The sequence below is a fragment of the Centruroides sculpturatus genome, unplaced genomic scaffold (genome assembly GCF_000671375.1).
Source record: "Centruroides sculpturatus isolate CEXI.00-Female unplaced genomic scaffold, Cexi_2.0 scaffold443, whole genome shotgun sequence".
NCBI classification, from domain to species: domain Eukaryota; kingdom Metazoa; phylum Arthropoda; class Arachnida; order Scorpiones; family Buthidae; genus Centruroides; species Centruroides sculpturatus.
Window position 1 is genome coordinate 261461 of NW_019384892.1, and position 22876 is coordinate 284336.

Here is a 22876-nt window from a genome sequence, read left to right on the forward strand (position 1 = left end):
AAAATATAAATCAAACTGCTTTAAAGTAATCAATAGTTTAAATAACAGAAAATTTTAAAAATTTTTATTTTTTGCTTTTAATTGGAAATTTTAATGTATTTTTAATGTTTTACTTAACTACTTGCGTATGTTTAATGTTAAATCACTCAAAGTTTGTTGACGTTTGACTCGCAAGGGTTTAGTTCCTTTACAAATGGTGTTTTTCAGGCATTTCTGGCTTTATCCACTTAAAGACAAAAAGGAATTTAAAGGGTTTGAACAAAGAATCTTTTGAATTATATCTAATAATGGAATAAAACAAATAAAAAGATTTAATTCCTTCCTTTTTACACAAGATTAGTTCAGAAAAATTATTAAAATAAAGTATTTTGAACCAGGATAACATTATTTTGAATCATTTCTCTTTTTATTAGATCTTTCCTTAGATTCAATTTAGATCTATTTTTGAACGAAATATAAAATGCAAACCTATATTCTATAAAAGAAAAACAATTTATATATTGATAAACAAAGTATATATAAAAAATCCTTGCAATCTTTTGTTTTCAATCTTCAGATTATCCTCAGCCTCCAGCAATTTGTTCATTGATTAGAAAATGAAGCGAATTCCTATACGAAGTCATCCGTTTCGTATTCTTATAATGATTTGTTATATTAAGATACTTCTAGATTAATAGTATAACTCATAAATAATTTAAAAATAAAATATGCATTAACAATCATTACAAACATGTGAAGTAGTAATTGTATGCATGAGCGATCAACGTCGTAGGAAATTGTATTCAAAGGGTGATTTTCACATAGGGAGGTAGTTGCCCTCCTTCGTTATTGGAAAAACTAACTTTACCAGAAAAGAAAAATATCAAATTACCATAAGTTATGTTTCATTTCAGTAACTAATTACATCCCTTTATTACATGATGATAAATACAATATTTAAAATGTAGTATTCATTATCATGTAAAAATGTCTAGCTCATCATTTATTTAATAAAATGGCTCAAGAACAATGTAATAAATATTGCCATAATTATAAATTGCTTATAATGTACATAAACTATCCACAATATAGCATAGAAGTATCCTTTATAACCACATCCTGCATTTAATATGCTCATAGTGGATTGTTAGGATATCCTGGCCTGCATGATAGATGTTTAGAAAAAGTATTAAGATTACATACAATAAATGCAAACTGTATTTGCAGATAAATAAGTGTTTATTATAGTTTATAGTTACATCATTTTTTAAACATTTACAAGAAAATTTATTCACGAAGATATTATTATTGTATATAGGATGGTCCAAAAGTCAGATTAACACATTTTTACAAATAATTCAGAGATTTTTGCAGTTTGTATGTAATAAATTATTTAATAAGGTAGAGTTTTATTCTTTACAAATGTTAATGCTTAATTTTCAGGTTCCTCGATATATAAAAGAAGATAATGCATATAATTTTGCTTCAATAATAATAAAATTTTTGAAATATTAAATTGTAGGAAAGGAAAAAAGTATTTAAGACTTTTTTCCTTTCAATCATTTTTTCAGTAATTTTGTACTGAAAAAATGATAGGTATTCAAAGATACTAACTTTACAACTTTCATATATATGTAAATGAACTTTTTCACAGTGCAATTGCACAGTTCATTTACTTAGCTCATCCAGCTGAAATTTATCATGCATAAAACAAAACTATAACAGAATAGTACAGAAATAAATATGTTTATAAAGAGAATAAAGTAAACAATAGAAGAGAAATGAAATATATATAGCAAATTTGAATTGCATTTTATAAAAATATACTAAATAGTTTTTAAAATAAAAATTGCCACGTTTTTATAGAGTTGCTAGTTTAATTATATACTATTATAGTATACATAACCTGCTCTAGACTTGAATTTGGCATTACAAGTTAGGTCATTGGCATGTGTCGAGTTGTCCTTTTTAATGTCACACTTGAACAAGTTTGCTTAGTGTTAACCTGAGACCAAAAAGAATTTCTAAGCAAAATACCACACCCTTCATTGTTAATTTAGCTTAATTTTATTTTAAAACAGCACACATGCATAAATTATAATTATTTTTATAAATTTAATTAAAGTGATAATATAGATTTTTTTAAATGATAAATTTCAGTTCATGTGATGCTTAATAAATTACGTAACAAATTACTTCATTCAGTATCTAAATATTTATAATATCCGTATGTCATTGAGTACTTGACAATATTAATTTCATCACGCACTTGAAATTTCGTCATTAAATGAATATCTTTCATGTTAGAGTAGATTTATATTGATTTAACGAATGTTAGATTATACTTTTATTATTCTTAATTTCGAGATTTATTATTAATATTTCGTTTATATCAATCAAAATAATGTTACTTTATCAGCTTTGTTCATTATATTATACAAAGTGACTATCAATATTGCATATAAAACATATTGCTGTTTAATTTTGTACTGAAAAAATGATAGAAACGTATATAAAAATAATTTAGCAATGTATCATTTTGCAAAATGTAATGCATTTATGCTACATCCTTGAATATTCCAAACTATTATGGACTGAAGTGCCTGAAGTCCTATGGTTTGAAATAGATTTTTGGTAAACAAAATCCCACAAAATCACTCTTTCTGAGAAATGTTATTCTTGTTTACAAGCATAATTAATATTTTTAATTAAGATTCAGTTTTGTGGACTGTAAATAATGATGTACAGATGTGGGAATTGTTAAAAACGTCTTTAACTGATAAAAGTGGAACTGCAGATTAGATGTGCTTCGTAGGTGGTCTAGTAATGCTCTAGGCGAAAGGTCCTGATTATCTTTTCTGTTAACACGTTAATGGTTGAAGAAATGCTACCGAATTGAAAATTTTTGATAAATTATGCTTTCAATTGCAACATAGAATTTATAGTTTATAAATTGTATCATGTGCTTTCTAGTCAACATCATTGTGGCTTCTTCTGTTCGTCTATAGTTATTGAAAATGTTCTGAAATTGTTTTTAAATCATAAAAGAAATTTTAAAAAATATGAAACAAAATGATAAATTGTATTTTACATATATATCAGCTGAGATCAGGAGCCAAATTCAATTATATGGATCAAAATACTGTATTGATATTTATTTATCGCTTTAAGATGAAATATTTCAATTTTTATTGTGTTCATAACTAACTGAATTCCTGTATTTATGCAAAAATTGCAACAAAAGGCATTCAAACTTCTTGTCGGTTGTTAACACGCGAAGGTTGCTACTGGAACACATAATTTTATTTTACGCAAGGTGCAATTACGATGAGGGTCGACATTTAACAAAATTCTTCAGGAAAATAATTACGCCATTTATAAGTCATTTAAATCAATTACTGTTAGCGTCAAATAAGATATCTGTGGATTATCTTTGATGAAAACGATCAGATATAAAAGATTGATAAGCTTTTACTGTATTTCAAAGATAGGGAGTCTGCGGTATGCGTGTTCAACATGGCACGCAGGAAGAATTTACATGATACGTGCAACATGCCATATTGCCCAAAATTAATTTTTTTAATTAAAAATATTCATCAAAATAATATCTGTAGTATTTATTTCATTATTAAAAAGCAACAATAGTAAGACATTCCTGTAGTATTTTTACACTGTTCGGTGCATGTAGAACTTATATAAAGCGCATTTAAATGATATATAAAAACGCTTTGTTTTTAATAAATATCTATTTTTATGCTGTATTTTATCCCATTACTACAATATCTTGTCAATAAATGTCAATTTTTTAAATTTTTTTAAAACCCTATTTTTCTGCAACTAAAACAATTTTTTAAAAATAAATATCGATATTTTTTTATATCCGTTCCAAAAAAGTTTACATCCTTGTGACATCTGATGTTCTCACAATGATTGAACATTAGGTAATATTCATTTCGAAATATTTCAATTAATTTCATAATTAATTTTATCATTCTGACGCCTTATTTACGATTGCATCTATTACATATTTTATTAGGTCAGAGGTTGTCTTTCTATGCAAAAATTCGTATCAAAGTCATATTTTCATTGCTTGTTGGTGCACTTCGATTTGGATGAGATTTTTAAATAGTTAAATTAAATGAATTCTTGGTTTACATTATAGATAAAATAAGAATATTTATAAATTTATATTTAGAATTTTCGATGTGTAATTAATATATAATTNATATATCATTTTAAAATATTTTAGAATATTTTAATAAATTAAAAATCATATAGCATGCATTTAATTTGTATTAAAATGTATAAAACCAATAAAATATAATTTAGTGATAATAATCTAGAATATAATAGAATTTCAATACATAAAATTCTATTATATTCTAGATAATTCTACATTTTGATAGAATTAAGTTGTTCTATTAACTGCCAACAAATACTGATGTTTTTAGCAATATCATTTTACCGTGTATATTTAACGCAGGTGTCCAAGTTGATTATTTATAATAAACAGAGCAGTAGACATAAATTATATCAAGTTAAACAAAAGAATTATACTCTATATATAAACTTAATAAAAATATTATTCACTAACAATCAGAAGGTCGGCAGAATGACCAACCATACGCCACACCTTTTAGCTGCATTTAGCTTCCTGTTTCTTCTTCATTGCTTCCATTGATTTACTTCCGTTACAATTTTCTAGACAAAATATTTTGTTTTAAACACTTTATGTCAAGGTCATTTTCTATGTTTTAAAATCGGAATTTTATTCTCGTAAACTATATAAGGATGCTCTATTGTTATTTTATCTTGAGCTCGAGCTTTATTCTTTCAATAATGTAAATTTTTTTAATTTTAATTTTAAAATAATTCTATAATTAACTGTTTAAGGATTCATTTTAAGGAAAATTATGCGATTATATCCTTCTGACGTGTCAGATGACCTTCTTTCCTATAGATTAATTCTGATATTAGCGGATGTAAACGCTTATCAAGGAAAGTTAAGTCATATACAGTAGTGTAAATGTAAAAAATAATAATATAATTTAAGAAAAAACGAATAATTTATAATAAAATATAAGCTTTATATCTTTTATTAGTATCATTTTCTATATCATTCTGATTTCTCCCTTCAGGAAATTGCTTTTATTAACTACACTAATTGAACTTTATGAGTCGACGTTAAATTATGATTTAATTAAGTGATGAATCATTCTTTGTTTTCCAAAATTTAATTTTAACTTAACTACATAAATCTGTGCAATATAATAATACAATTCGTTGGATCCTAATTCAATTTATATGCTGATATAGGATGAAATATGTACAGTACTTACGGTATGTAGATACAGGAATTTTGCATGTTTTTCATATCAAAATGTGGTTTTTATACATACATATATGTAGTACTTATATTATATAAGTTCATTTATTCTACAAAATTGCTATAAATAACCGGATGTATATGAAATGAATTTATATTTAGAACTTGCGTGCTAATGATTGTAACATGTGTACATCCACCTTTATTTATGTGATGCAATAGGAAAGGTTGAGCTCCTATCCTTCGTTTTTTCCTTTTATCGAAATTAAATTACGTTTAGAAGCGTATATGTAATTTTTTGAGTAATCTTTATGCAAAAAAACCTGCTTGTATATTCTTATTGTTCTGTGCTCTTAGTCATCACGTGGGGAGACCCTATTCATGTCTGCAGGGAGAAATTGTTCAGTTAAAAATCAGAGAAAATTAAATGCTGACATTTTATATTTTAAATTGTATAAAATTATAAAGAATTGACAAAAACACAGAGATTTTGATAAGTTTTATTGGAGGAAATTTGAGAATTTCCTTTACATCTACTCACGTGATGTTCAATTTTAAATTGGTAGACGCCTAGCTTTCAGAGTTCATACAATATCCTGTTTCCACTTAACGCAACGGGACAATAGTAAACGAACAGACAGATCTACAGTACTAACTCCAAAAGCAATAAAGGCAGTTACAGTTTGTAATTTTTTTCATTTAATTCACTAATGCTAGCGTTATAAACAATGCTTTATTCTAATTTTCTCTATCGGAAAGGAGAAGAGAAAAAGTAAAAATAATGTTTTAGAAGAGGAAAACAATTTAGTCAATCATAAAATAGGTCATACATATAAAAAAAGACGGGAGAGACTGTTGATAACTCCTAACCTCTTTTCTATGTAAGAGAAATTAGAACGTTAAATGAAAATTTTAAAGAGGTATCTTTGTTTTAAAGATTATTTCGCATAAAATGAACAAAAGCACGAAATTTCTAAGCTTTAAGCATCACGGTAAGCTTATTTGCAGGTTGTTAAGAATCACGTGATTAAGTAGGATGGATAAGAAAGGTCAGGCAGACGGGTCAACAAGTAAAACTCGTTTTCTGCAGACAGTCTAGGTCATTTTTGATACGTTCGGTCACAGCACAAAATTGTTGCTATCATCATTAATTATAAATCCGAATGTCAATATTTTACAAGAAAATCATTTAAAAATAATTAAGTAAGAAAAACACGCTTCACAGCATAATTTAGATTTTCTAAGAAATTATAAACATTTATATTTTGCTGCTGACCATTGCATCATCATCATCATTTGCTGCAGTTTATCTGCAAATGATCGAAATTTTCTCAACATTAAGAGATGTAGAGATGATTTTTTGGGTACTCTTCACATAGGGTACTGATAATTTAAGGTTATATATACAACAGCTGACTTGCTGTAAAGTTATACAAATTTTAAATATAGGCCTACAATACATTATTTAACAAATATTTTCATAACAATGTGTAATTAAATTGTCAACACTCTTCATTAAAATTTTTTTCTCCTTTGAAAAACCATTTAAGAGGAAAATGTCATAAAAATTATAAAATACATAACACGAGCCATTTTCTTAATAGAAAAACCCTTTTTTGCACTTAAATTTTTAAATCTTCATTTAAATATTGGCGAATTTATGGCTATAAGCCAAAGCTATGTCCTACTTTGTTACGTTAGCAAGAACTTCATGCCTGACCGAAATCTTAAAGAATGACCTTCATAGAGATGAATAAAAAATTTTTAAATTATCCATCGATAGAGAAGTAAGTTATAAAATGAGTAGTTTTTAAAGTCATTTATGACTAATGACTTCGAGAGATAAAATCTAGGCCATATATGACTTTGTTTCTCAGCAGTATCATATCAGTAAAATGTCTTATGTGTTTATATAACATACACGTCTATATAAATTTAATATTTCCTCATTTTTTAATGATTTTTTTTAATAAAACACTCAACTATTTTAGAATAAATGATTCTCGAATATAGGACATTCATGGCTGAGTGATGTCTTCATTCTAAGTTCTGCTTACTGAATAAATTCAGGAGTAGCTACTGCAATATGTTGATAGTAATTATATTATTACAGATTCTACCAGTTAGCATTACTTATTGATACATTATACAATGTTATTTTTATCAATGTAACGTGATGAGAATTCCAGTCTCATTATGTAACAATTTTTTATTTTCATTAGAAAAATGCCTAATTTATCAGGAAAATTTAAAATAATATAAAAATATTCAGATGTTTATGGACTATTATTACAAAGTCTACTTTAGATTTCGTGTAAATTAAAAATATAAACAAGATACAAAGATTACTTAATAAAAAAAATTTTATTAATCAATTTGTTTACTAAATATTTAGAAAATACATAAATCTGAGTCAAAAAATATGTTTAGCGCTTTTCCGATAAAAATATTTTAGTTTCTTTGTTACAAAAATACCATTTCATTGGTCCCAAAATTCTTCAATTGGTCCCTTTAATGATTACAATACATTGGTAATTTTTTACGGAAGACTTATTTTGGTCCCATTAACAATATGAACAAGAAGGCAACGAAGTTTGGTCATCCGAACCCAGCGAATAACGCCAGAAGCTCTGATACGTGAAAGGAACAAAGACATGGACGTCAACAGAGGAAAAAACAGGGTCAGCCGCTGTCTAAACAACGACAGGAGCCCAGGCGTCACCTTCTACAATTGAGTCAAAAAATGGCAGTTTTGGAAAAAAAATATTAAACTAATTCTAAAATTACTTATTTGATTTAAAATTATTTCATAAATCGAACATAAATTAAACGCAAAATGAGTAACTTCATTTGTGCAGCGAAGTTACTACACAAGTCCTAATGAACATCATACACTAATAGGACTAATTATGGCAAAGTTTAAGCAGATTTCTCTTTCAAAATACTCAAAAAAATTTTATAGTTTATATTATACACTGTCAAAACTTTTACCTTCCAATTTTCGAGCTAATTCGTTTACGATATCTCTGAAATTTAAGGGATCCAAGTTTTTGCATAGGAGATCTAACAATAACCAATCGCCTTGATCACATTTATTAATTATGGCTTCCAAATAATCCTTGTTTGCCAAACGTCCTCTAGATCTTGTGATGTAATATCTGCTCCTCAAAGATACCATGGTGACCATTCTATAAGCCAAAGACATAGCCGATAAGGTAGCCAAAATTACAAACCAAAACCACAAGAACACGTAAATTTTCTCATTGATGATGTTGATAGGTAAAATGCACATGGCATCGTGACGTTGGACATCTCCTGAAGAACCGTATCTATGGAAGGTACACTTGGTTAAACGGGGGAAGACTCTGATCATAGGATCGTATCTGACATCAGAATCCCATTCGGTAAATTTAAATACTTCAACGCCATATCTGGAAAATTCACCTCCCAAAAATTTATCCATAAGAAACATCTGTCCTACTACATTAACGAAATTCATAACTTCGGCTAAAGACAATGACAAAAAATAGGTTTTGTTGTTACTCATATTCATGGCCAAATATTCCACAAGGAGTTTTCTGTTATTTTTCTTAGTTTCTTCAGGCAGAATTGGTGAATTTAAACCCAAAATGAGATTCTTCACACGGTGACCTTCCATTGTTTTCCAAAAATATCTTGGTATGTAAAATAATAAAGCTTGTAAAAACAAAACAAAGCAAACCCACTGGTAGTAGGCATGGAAAACTCTCTTTTGACCGGGAATAAATTTATCTACACCAGGATAAGGCACTTCATCTCCGACTTTTTTCTCCCAGGCGTCGACAACACTAAAAGTGTGATGGATCCAGCAGAAAGTGTCCAAAACGTCTGAGGGTATATCATCCTTTGATATGCAATCTATTGGGTCACCTATATATTGTCGACCAGTTACCAATATGCTAAATGCAATCAACGCAGCTACTGTTAGTTTGTAGTGCATACGAAACACATTGTTATCTATATTTGTAGTATCTACTTTAAACAAGTTCTTCAAACTGCCGAATAGTTGATCCATGCTTATGGTTTAAGCCGGATCTATGGTAAAAAAAAAGTATATTATATTAAATATGTTTTCTATATAATAAAAACATATAATTAAATAAAAGGTATTTTTGCGACATATATTTGATCCGCGACCTTACTATAATAGGCCTACAATATATATATTATATAAAATTAAGCATTGTTAAACCTATTTTTCCTCCTAATAAATGATTGAAATTATTATTCAAATGGCTAATATATTAAATTTTTTGACCTAATATTGCGTTTCTTGATAGCTAAACAACAATATTTGCACTTTATTTCATAATTTTTTACATTTTGTCTAAACATAACTTCTAAGTACAAAGTACAGTCAGTACCTATACAAAGTACTGTGTGTAAAATACCTAAAAGTAACAGCTACCAAAAATGAAATATTGACTAAAAAATAAATAAATCCAACTACAAAAGTTTGCTTTCAGCTAGTAAACGAGGAAACTTTACCTAAATTGGGCATAATTAGGATATAATAATTTACAAATAAAATATGTATACAAGTAATAATAACGGTAAATCTTTGAAAATTTAGGCACCTTCCTGTCATTATCAAGTTGAAATAAATACTAAAATACAGTAATTTAAAACAGAAAATAGATCATTATTATTATCAAAGCTCTTTCTTTCCCTGAATAAAATTTCTAAATTAAAGTTTTATATATATAAAATTATACACATGTGTAGTACATAGTATAGTAGTATTATTATAAACCATTAAAAGCAAATATTTTAGTTATAAACTGTTACAATTTACTTCAAACAAAATCAAACAATAGTGGTTTATATTTATAAACTTATGTAAAGTTTGAATTAACAAAAATGAGCACTATTAATAAAAAATATAAGATTTCTGCTTGTGTTTAACTCAATATCTAACAACAATAACACTCACCCTACTACAGCACTGTTACCGACAACAGGTTTATCCAAAGAGGAACTGAGCTCGCAACGGCTGTGCAGCCACCATAATATAACATATTCAACTTTCGACCAATCAGAAAACGTTTGACATTGGTTTACTCGTCCTCGCTCCCTGGCCACATACCAAAGACCTTTGCTCCAGGCAAAAGTATGATCATCATTTTGAAGGATTGGCCAAAGACGTAAGAGGGTTTCTATGAAGTCATTTCACTATTAAGAATTCTTAACACCCTATCAAAATGTTGCCCTCTATATTGCGCAATATTCTTACATCTCAAACTAGATAATCAATTTGTGTAATATATAAATCTAGATGACCGCTTATACCGGAAACTATAGACAATAATCCTAATGAGGAAATTTTAATTAAGAGTTCAGGATATAAAACACTTCAAAACTTTATTTACCTTTATACAGGACAATTTCGACTTTGTGTTTTTGACAAAAACACAAAAGATTCTACCCATTTGTGCTAGTAAATGAACTTTTCTTTGTATTTTTTGTAAAGACAATGAATTGAATATTTCATAAACCATATATTTTACCAAATCAAATATTAATATTTTATACACTCATCGTGACATTACAATTTTAAAACTGCTATTTTTTGTTTAAACTTGTCTTTCCTGCTCTTTAGTTTTAGTAAAATCATATTAATTTTTTTTATTTTTGTTTTAAAAGTATAATGAATAAAATTTATCCTTGATGAAAATATCGATATGAATAAATATTATAATACATTACCCTTTATTAAATTCTATTATTAAACATTAATATAACAGACAAACTTTTTAAATATAGCCTGAATTATTACTAAATTGATGTTATACTTTTTAAATTTATTTTTATTTTTGAAATATTTTCTTCATGTTAAACTTATAAAATGCAGGATGGACCAAAAATCAGTTTACTATCTTTAAACACAAGACAGCAATTTAGTCTGAAGTATTTATTTTTATAGTCATTTTTCCACCAAATTCCGTGGAAACACAATGAAATATAAATAAATAAAAACACATTATTTTAAAATGTAAATTCATACTCAGGTGTCTCTGAAGTGCACAAAAACATGGTTAAGTTTGAGGCACCTTTTTTTATTTGTATTTTGAATAAGTAATTACAGTAGTTTGATGTAAAAACTATACTTTAAATGATGAGATATTCCATGAAAAAAAATTAAATTACTTCTTGTTTTAGGTATTTTTCGAAACAAACAGCACGTTTCAATTAAAAAACAAACAATCTATAGAATTAAAAAAAAAATTTAATATCACCATACATTTCACATATTTTCCTTTAAAAAACAATATTTAAAATATTTCATTCTGTTTAAAAATATATTTTTTAATATTTACAGAATTAATTATACTTTTAAAACAGCAATTCACAATAGAGGAAAAATCATCAGGCCTTTTATTAGCTATTAACGAGAAATTTCCTTAGCATTTCGAATTTATTATTTAATATATTAATTGTTTAACTTATAAAAAAAACAGAAAATTTTATAAAAATTTATTTCTAAAAAGCCAAATAATTAATATTTTTTTAAATTAAAAATTCTAGAAATAAAGTTTGGTTACTTTTTTAAAGTTTTAATTTGAACTTAATCGATAAAACGAATGTTAATTTATGTTCAAATTAACCTAAAAAATATTCAAATTATTTTGATGACGTCTTATAATCGCTATCTTATTCGTTCGTTAGAAATTATTCATCCAATCGGTAATTTCGAATAAAAATTCCACCTTCGAATTCCGGGAAAACCGGAAGTGACTACTAACGACCGCCATCTAATGGAAGGAAGTGGCGTTACTACGTCATAAAAGATGCTGTATCCTTTAGGAACAATCGGCAATAAATGCCTATTACTCAGCATTAATTTCGAAAACGTGATTATTTATAATTTTACCATATTTAGTAGTTCATTTAACACATAATGATTTTAAGATTAAAAGTTATTATTTTTAAAAATTTATTTTAGAAAAATATCTTATTTCCTTCTTTGATTTTAAGGAGGCAATTTTCTTATCGTATTTACAAAAAAAATTATTCGCTTCATAACAACAACATAAAATAATTATTTATAAGTTGTTTATCACATGCTGTCTGATATAACAAAATATAAACAGAAATATTCAGTTTGGTTTCTAACCTGTAAAATTATTTATAATAAAAACCGTAAAAATCTCAATCTTTTGCTTCTTAATTCGAACTTTAATTAATTAATAAAAATTGAAACTTAATAAATTATATTAATAAACTTTAAAGTGTTCTCTGAGGGATTCACTATATCCAAAGTCCATACAATAGGCTCTCAATATAGTGAACTTAGTACAAATTCACTATATACAAAGGATCAAAAAACTGTTCACTATATCGGGTGATCATCATCAATTAAGTCGCTGAGGTTTAACATTATTTAACATTTTTAAGCAGGCAAAACATTTAAATAATTGGTTTGATCAACAAAAATTAATTAAACATTTTTGAAGACAATATTTTTTCTCAATACGTTGCGAAATTTAACATATTTTAGACACTCCCCAACTCAAAGTCGCCAGATGTTAATATCCTAATGGTAGTGGGTTAAGATAGATAAATAATTCGAATTAAATGTATTACTAGAAAATTATTATTCCTAGAATTATAAACAAAAGTAAAGTAATTAGACATTAAACTTGCTCAAGAATATTTTAGCAATAAAGTAAAAATTTTACGAAGAGAAAGAAGTTTATTACAATATTTCATTTTCTGCTTCAAAATGGCGCAATCTTAAAAAAAATGTTTGTACTTTTAAATATACATTTTTTAACGATAAAATTTTATTATTTTATCTACATTTTATATTTAAAAAAGTATGATCTTTAGACAACTTAAACTCCTTTTATGAATAATTAAATTGGAGCGATCGCTGTTTTTTTGATACAAGATTTTAAATTTTATTATATTTTATAAATCTAAAATAAATATTTTTATTAATTGCAAGTTGAATTATTATATTTTAGCAAAAATCAATCTAAGAATTTTTAAAATAGAACTATTTTATAAGCTTATATGAAATAATTTTATAAAATAATTTAAATCATATTTAAACTTTAAATTATATAAAATAAGCTATTAAATCTAAAGTTTAGTTGCATATTTTGATATATCTAAGTTACAAATTACATTATATTCCAACTTTAATAAAACGATTGGTTTCTGAAAAATCGTCGTAAAGCGTATTTTCAATAAGATCGGTTTTATCAATTGGGATTATGTTCCTGCAAATGTTTTTAGTAATATAAATAGAGTGAACATCAAAAATATCCACTAAAATATTGTATTTGATACAGTTATAACAGATAAATTATCACTTATAAAGTCGTAGATTGTAAAATGATCGGTCGTAAAGCGAAGTCTATAGTATTTTTAAGAACAAAATTGAATTATTTAGCATTGAATAAATAAAATATTTTAGTGATTTTTTTTATAATTTTATAAATTAAATTAATGGTTTTAAGAATCAGATTTCACGATATATTACAATAATTACACGTTTTAAATTATTTTAAGTACAGAAAATCATAATTTATTCTAATAAAAATAAGAATAATAGTTATTATTAACTTTAAATTAGTTAATTTTGTAATAATAATAAATAATATTAACTGTTGCCACAATAACTTGATTTAGCAATTTATAAACGGTAATTATTAATTCATAATTTCCTATTTTGTAATGGATTTCTTTAGAAAATTTGTTAAAATAAAAATTTTTTAACCTTCACGAGGTAAAATGTATTTTTATATTAGGCCAATATAATACTATTAAAAGCAGTAAAATATGGGGAGAAAAATAATATTAAATGCATGGATATGGAATTCAATTTCATTCAACAAAATTTCATTAAAAAAAATTTTTTAAATTCTAATTTAATATAAACATCCCCTCTTAAATGCAGCATAATTGCATTTCTTAAGGTTTAAAGTTATCCTTGTAAAGTTGCCATTTAACTATCGATTATCGATATTTTTAGAAATATCGAACAGTGAATACTGTTTATATACATTAATAATAATTTTAAAGTAGTTATCAAGTGCTACTATTCATAGTTCAATGAACAATGACAATATCATTCTTATTAATGATTGTGAAAAATTTATTCGGTCCTAGTTTAAACTTAAAAAAGTAATGATGCTTTAGGGCATTACATTTGAAAGATTATTGTAAGTCAAGTTCTAGTTAAAATTTCCATCTAGTTTAATTTTAGTTTTATTTAAGCAAATCAATTATAGTAAATTTGTCTACCAAAACATATTTGAAAACACAGTTAGTATGTTTAAAGTACTACAACCATGAGCGTGCCTTGTAAGGTTATTCTTTAAAATGTTATAAATTTATGAATAATTAAATGTAAAGTTTTCATTTTCTCCCATACTCGATTTTTGAAAGTCTGAAGACCCTAAGATTGTTTTGTCATGCATGCCAATGACTACTATTTAATATGTAAATTTACATCTTGTGCACACTTAATAGTGGGATTTTGCAATCTCATCGCTTAATTACTTTAATCTTTACACAAAAGTATTTTTTCACATGATAAAAATGGGCTTTAGAATGTTTGACATAATCTAACTTGTAAGTAATTAAGATAATTATCCTTACCTTAAGCTTTGATAGACAAGTATTTCAAGTGAAAAATATTTCAACTGGTTTTTAGGTTCTTTCAAGGTTCTATCTGCTAAACTTTGCATTAACAGTTGTCTATAAAATAATTATTATTCAAATGTTTTTATGAAATTAAATTATTAAGCAATATAATATAATAAATTTGTTGGGTTTTAAGCACAAAGACTTTCTAACACAATTCTCTTGTATAGGCCTAATTATCTCAATATAACTTTAATGTTAATAAATATAAATTCTAAATTTTGGTGATTAAATTGTTTTATAATAAATAATTGAAGTAATTTTTACTATATACGTATACAATTATTTGCAGTTATATTTTATGCAATTATATAAAAATCAAAGAATGAATAAATATTCATCCATTGTGTTTACACTCTTCTAATTATTATTAAAAATTTTAATGAACAAATTAGTTATATTTTAAAAAGTTATCACTAAAATTCTGAAGCTTTGAAGAATAAATAAAATCGAAATTAAAGTCAACAATATTGAAACTAACTTATTAGTTCTTTAATTTTATTTACAAGCTTGTTAATTAATTTAGATTTATTACGATAATTAAATGTAAAAATATTTTATTAATGTGAATAAAGCTTTTATTAGTTTTAACTTAATTGGATATAAAATCATTTAAAGTTAATCACAATTTATAAATTGTGCTTACCTTTTAAAAATTATAGAAGAAAGTTCACTAAAAATGACATTTTAAACAAGTATCCAAGTTTTTTAAATTATATTAATGCAATAAAATAATTCTTTTAAGAAGTATAACGATTTTTTCAAAGCATACAAAAATAATCTAAATCAATATGAAATAATGCAGATTCGCTTTATAGCGACTTTTAGAAGATCTATTGAAAGAAAACGTTATATCGAATAGTCGTTATATTGAATCTTCTATTTGGCATTACTAGATTCTAAGACATATTTATACGCTTATTTTTGTCTAATTGATATTATTAGAATAAATGAGGGTTAGACGTTGAAAAAGTTCTGGAAGTTGTGATTGTGAGAAACAAAATTTTTAAAAAGTGATTGAATTGGTGTTTAATATCATACAAAACAACACAATAACGAGAAAAATAAGTGTTCTCTGAAAAACAAATTCGAAAAAACAAAATATAATTTTCTGCTAAATCACCATATAACCCTTAGTAATGTGCGTTAGTTGGTAAAAAGTATGATATTTTGGTGAGCTCTCTACTAGAGTCGACTCTTATTTTTGACCGATTTTACATTGAACTCATTATTGGAGCTTCTGTAGTAATTGCTATTATCATTTATACAAGAAACAAAAGTCATTCCTTAATCTTAACTTCAGATTTTCGAGGCTACAGTAAACGTAAACACGTGTAAAACATTCTGCAAGTTAGAAACGCTGATAACGCGGTAAACGGGATCCAAAAATTTTGGCCAGTATTCAGGATAGAGCCTGTGTTATACTGTACAGTACATAGTATATTATTACTGCTAAAAATAAATTTTTTATGAAACTTGAAAAACGTGAACTATGGAGCCAATTTTTGATCGCGTTATAAGCGACTCACGTTGTATCGAGTCACGTTATATCGAATATATCGGAACATAATACAGTAGAGCGTCGTTTATCCGAAGGTCGGTTATTCGAAGGAATTCCAATCGACAAATTTAAATTTTCGCCAGTGCTGTGGCGCTGCAATCTTTGGCTATGTCTTGGGCTACTCAAATATTTAACGTTTTTGATACTAAATTAACTTCTGGAGTATAATTTTTATTGTGTTTATATTTTTCAATATATTTTTTTTGTTTGTACAAAATAAAAAAATAATTTTTAACGATACAATAGTCTTCGTTAGGCTTAACATCGACGAAAATTTAACGCGAAGCGACACGCAACGGAGAAAAATTTCAACACGGGATAAATTAATATATTTTTTCGTACATGATTGGTTATCCGAAAAATAAGTTATCCGAACAATCCCAGTCCCCAATTGATTCGGATAAACGACGCTCTACTGTATGTAAGTTATAGGCCTATACATATTATGTTCGTTGAAAATATTTTAAATTATACCAGCATAATTTATTAGCTCGTACATGATTGGTTATCCGAAAAATAAGTTATCCGAACAACCCCAGTCCCCAATTGATTCGGATAAACGAAGCTCTACTGTATGTAAGTTATAGGCCTATACATATTATGTTCGTTGAAAATATTTTAAATTATACCAGCATAATTTATTAGCTCCAGTTAGTTGTAAAATTAAAATATTTTTTATAATTATGAACTAGAAGCTATCATTAATAACTTTTTAAAGGGTCTTAGTTTAAAGAACCTATAGGTGTTTGGTTTGATTGAATTTGATGGGATACTGAAAAACAACACATGGTCGTTCTGACAAGAGGGAGGACCTTCCATATGAAATTGGCTCTTACTTGGTGTTAGACAAGTGAAGAGGCCCGGAAATTCCACGTGGTCAGCTGTTAGTAAGGAGTGAACCCACGACTAACTACTGGTGGTTTTATCTCAAGTTCTATATTTTTAATATTTACAATTAATTAAAGAATACTAGTACCTCTTTAAGTTTAAAACCGCATTAATTAATAGCTACTTAAATACAAATATTATTGATATAATTCACAAATTAAAATGTTAATTGTAATAAATATATTCTTGATTCTCTCTGCAACCATTCAGGAAAATGTAAAATAATTTACGAAAATGGATGAATTCAAAACATGAAATTTAAATTACTATTTGTTTAGTATTCTCTGTAACAATCATCATTGATTACAGAATACTCATTTCTTTAATTTATTAATCAGATATCTCCACATTTAATTGATTCACTTCAAGTTCTGCTTAACTATGTAAACTCTTGTTATTGCTATCATTCCGATTTTCTGATGTTCCTAGGTCAATATTTAATGATAATGACCTTATTTTAGTTTTTATAATTATAGAGCAATTTCTAAATTTTTAGTAAGATTATTTCGGATTTATATCTTTTTTTCCCTGAATTTTTGTTGGATGGAATTTAGTGATGAGAAGAATCGCAGACGATTTTCTACGCTTCGTTTAAATGGGATAAATTATGGGAATATGAAAGATAATTGAGTGTTTCCTGAACTAGCAATATATCATTTTCCGATCAAAAATAAAAATATAGTAGTTACGTTGTTGAATTTTCATAATAAGCAGAATATAGAATGGAAAGAGGATGCTTTTGATGGTTATAAAAAATTAAATCTATGAAAATGTTTCTTAATAGTAATTTTAATCATAATTATCTATTAGAAACAGTATAATTATCGCATATATTATAGCAAAATATTTATCGCATATTGCTTATAACTTAAGCGATGGTTAGCTCGTATATACAGATAAAAACAATTAAAAATAACTTAATACATATATGTTACTCTAATAAAAAAAAGATTGAAAATAATCACTTTAGTTTAAATTTTGTTGCTTATTTTGTATTACTACTATTTAAATTAATTGTTAAATGCTATTCACAGTTAACGCTGAATTTCTCCATTTTGTAATTTTTTGGATAGTTTCATTATTATTACAATTAAACATATTTTAATTGAAAAGAATATATATATATATATTCTTTTTAATGTAGTAGTAACACATATATAGGTAAAAAATCTAGAATATGAAATAAGATACGCATTATGTAGGTAATATTGAAAATGGACAGTAAAATCTGTATAGACAATATAAGCTTATAATCATAAATGGAGCAAACTTCAGAAGTTAAGAGAAAAATCGGAAGATAATATATCACTTGATATTTTCAAATTATTATACAAAATGTAGGTATGTAATTTAAGTTCTATATGCTTTCAAACATTCATTTCTCTTTACCGCTATGGATATAAAAAGGCCCGAAAAGTAATTGGTTTGAGTGTGAGTCAAACCAATTACAGATATAGGGTTCTGTTCATACCAAAAGCACTTTAGATACGAAAGATCAACAAATGTTGGGAACTCTGTGTGTCTACTCAGACTCAGATAGAGAGATCATTTGATGTATACTCCTTTCTATCTGAGCATACATTTTATTAATATTTCAAACTGCAGTTTGAGAATATTGAGATCGATTAATTACATTTACTTTTTCAGATGCTAAAGAAGTCAATTTTATCGTACTCATTTCTATAAATCTAGTTTAGTTGAAATATATTTCTGATTCTATTTTAAATTGTTGAAAATAAAATTGAAACAAAATCCGACAATATATCAAAATCCGAACCATTATAAACAAACGTTTATCTATCAAATATTCAAGTCAATATTTAACTAAACATTCTTGGATTCAAGTTACTCAATACTGAAAATAATAGAAAGAATTTTAAAATATAAAGTTTTAATATATTTTTATAAAATAACTAATTTGAAAGATTAATCAGACAATAAAATAGAATAATACAAACAATTCAATCGATTACGGAGTATCGTCTGTATATAAAATGATGTAAGTTTAATATTTGTAAAGTTTTTAATGTTTGTTTTGATGTGTTTATTTATTTGGACAGTTAGAACTGTCCAAATAAATTATCTGAGTTGTCTACAATGCTGCCTCATTCGATCTTTTCAAAAAATGCACTGTACAGTACATCAGTTAGTTCTCAACATTTCTCGTGTCGTGAATCCCTAAATCCACACCGTTTAAGAAACGTAGCTGTACTGCACATAATCATCTTTACGCATTTTTAGTGTTTTTTAATTGTAATTTATTCAGATATCTTTACGGAAATCAATATTTATATACTTATTTTATTATAGAAATCATAAATTCAATATAACTTTGCTATCTCTTTGAAACGTATTCACAAAATTCTCTCTAAAGTAATGGATTTCTCACTGTTAATTCAAAGGCTTAATCGCTTATGTTATTGATATCATCAGCAACTAAGTCTTTAAATATCTTCCTCGAAAAATGTTGATAATGATTCATTGTTTTCGTACTAATTTATCATCATCACTGTTTACTTAGGAACGTTTAAATTTGAAAGTATAGTTTGATTGACGTTGATAAAATCTATGAGATCAATTCCGGTTTAAAGAAATGGATATTCATCTCTAAACGAGTTAGAAAGGATTAACCGTTCAAACATTTCTCATGTTGATGGAAATGACGTAAGTTCTTCAAACAGAAATGACATCAGGAATTTCATCACTTAGACCTATGTCACGTTGTATTGCCATAAAAAGAGTTTCGATTGGATTGCAAATTGTGGTGATATTTAAGAATTTATTTATTTTATTAATAGATTGCACTGATAATATTTAATGAAATAAACAAGCAATTTTTTAGTATTTAAATCGCAAATTTATGATGAAAATTCATCGAATAAAACACCTTAAAAGTTAGAAGTTTTTCACTATTCGCAACTTCAGTCCTTATTTAAAAAGTATTATTGCGCTTCTTAACAACAATATAATTTTTAATTTATAAAATTGTTATCTAAAAATTGCATAAATTATATTTCATGAAATTTTATAATAATATTTCCTAAGAAAAAAATATTACAACATAAAATTATAGATCCATGAATAGATTAAATTACATTTATCACTTTAAAAAATCAATATTTCACATATTTTGCTAATTTATTTAATTTTTAAGAGATTTTTATTCCTAAAATTCATTTTTATAGATTTGAGTATAAATATTTTTAATAAAAAGTTATTTTTATATCTATTTTTTAATCCTGAATCTACTGTTTTAAGACATTTATATAAATAAGATTATGTTAAAGTAGTTTATTTTGTTCTGTAAAGAAGAATTTTGATGTTTAAATTAAATAAAAATTCTATAAAAAATAATTTCCTAAACAAAAACTAAGTAATTATTAATCATTTATATAAATATAATTTCATTTTTATTACAAAAAAATTAATCTCAGTTAAATTAAACTACAAAAGATATTTATGGATGCAAGTATTAGGCCTAAATGTTTTTCAATATAAATTATTTAGATTGATGAGAGATAAAGAATAATAATTAACTGAAACGTCCACATCCTTCACTACTACAATTTCAAAATTATTACGGAAATTTCCCGTTTCTTGTTTTGAAATGTGCGGATTTGATGCTTCACTTTAAAAATGATTCTTCATATTTAAAATTGAAAGTTTAAATAAGTTCTTTCAGTGCAAAATTACATCAAAAATGTAAATAAATTACCGATAAACAAGCGAAAACGATTGTATAGAGCCAATGTTTATATAAGCCCTAAACAATAATCATCTCAAATATACACAAAACAATTTCTTCTTTCAATCTTAACTTATGATCTCCATTGGCTCACAAGTTAGCCATAACCTAAACCGTCTTTGATAGATAGGGATAAAAAAAAGGTTTCACTCTTAATATAAAGATTAACAAAATTCAAAGGAATGCTTATCATCCTACTAATTATGCTTTTAATGAAATTCTATTTGAATAAAGGAGACTAAAATTAAACGGAAAATAGTGTTTAGTACTGGATTTTGTACTTTAGTATAAGGTTCAAATTTTATTATTAATTCGAAGTATAATAAATAAATGACTAAATTTTCAATACCAAAAAAAATTAAATCATTATCATCCTTTTAAAGATAATTGTTCCTTTAACAGCAATTTTTAAATGTTTTTTCTATTATAACAGAACTCTGTATATAGGGAAATCCAGAAGCAAATCTGAGAAGATGACTTTTAATTTGGGAGATGAAACAAACAATATATTAAAACTTTATTGCTTTTAATTATTAGAGAGATTGCGGCCGACGTTTTTATCGTGAAAATGTGAACGTCGGACGTTCAGCGCCGCCTTCCTGTAAGCCTAGAAGTCTGACAATGGCGTTTGGAACGTCAAGCATGATTCCACTGACGTTCCAAACGCCATTATGACTTCTAGGCTTACAGGAAGGCGGCACTGAACGTCCGACGTTCACGTTTTCACGATAAAAACGTCGGCCGCAACCTCTCTATTGTTGAAAATAAACCGCACAAACAATATAAAACATTAGAAAATAATGATAAAAATACTAAAACAAAAATACAAGTTTTATTTTAAAAAATAATGAAGCTCTTACTAGCAATAAAAAAGTCTTAGTAACGATCGCCTTTTATCGTTTCATTTTGACTGTAATTAAATTGTAGATTGTATCGCTTCCCTCTAGACTATAATTATAATTAATATACAGTACATTCATGAACTTTATATTTACAGTAAACAACAGACTTTTGACTTACTCTTCCGACTGCAAACTTTCTATTTTCGTTCCATTCAGTATGCTATATTTGCAATGATTCTAATGTCTTGACTAATATAATGTATCCCGAAATATTTAAAAGACCAAAACAACTTTTCTCTTAAGGATCTTGAATGAGATTATATATTCATTATAGTTAACAATATTTATTCTTTAACAACATTGTAGATCTTTGATTTGCGTGCAATACTTTTTAATGTTATTATTTAAAATTTATGTATAAAGAAAGACAAAATTAAATTAAAAATTATATAATGAGATTTTATTCATATTGTAATTTACTCGGGTCAATTTTTACCAAATTATTCTAAAAATAATTAATAATTTACTCAGAAGACAAATGAGAAAGTCTCCGTATTATTACGACACTTTAAACGACTTAATAATATTAAAATTATAATTATTAGAAAATAGAGATAATGTAGAAGGAATAATCATCTATTCTAAATGATATTAAACTTATAACACTATGCAGTAAAAAGAAGAAATTATATAGAAGGATTCTTCATTTGTGTAATACAGATGAGTAATTCTAGAAGAGAATAGAAATTAGACTTTAATTTCACTTCTAATTATAATTTATTTACATATCATTTGTTTATAAAATACAATAATATAATAAAAATTTACCAATATATTTTAAA

At 26.0% G+C, this 22876-nt stretch overlaps 1 protein-coding gene across 2 annotated transcripts in view; it reads right to left on the reverse strand.

Moving 5' to 3' along the window:
• Positions 1–8239: 8239 nt before the first annotated feature.
• Positions 8240–22876, reverse strand: part of LOC111631307 (innexin inx2-like) — a 42161-nt gene continuing 27524 nt past the window's right edge. The window contains exons 1-2 of one of the 2 annotated variants that reach the window (XM_023375526.1): positions 10278–10400; positions 8240–9379 (exon numbers count right to left, since the gene is read on the reverse strand). In XM_023375526.1, the coding sequence (XP_023231294.1) occupies positions 8274–9359 (1086 nt within the window). In that variant the 5' untranslated portion in view covers positions 9360–9379; positions 10278–10400 and the 3' untranslated portion in view covers positions 8240–8273. Of the gene's footprint in view, positions 9380–10277; positions 10401–22876 lie in introns of those variants that run through there. The other variant, XM_023375527.1, reaches the window with a different exon arrangement.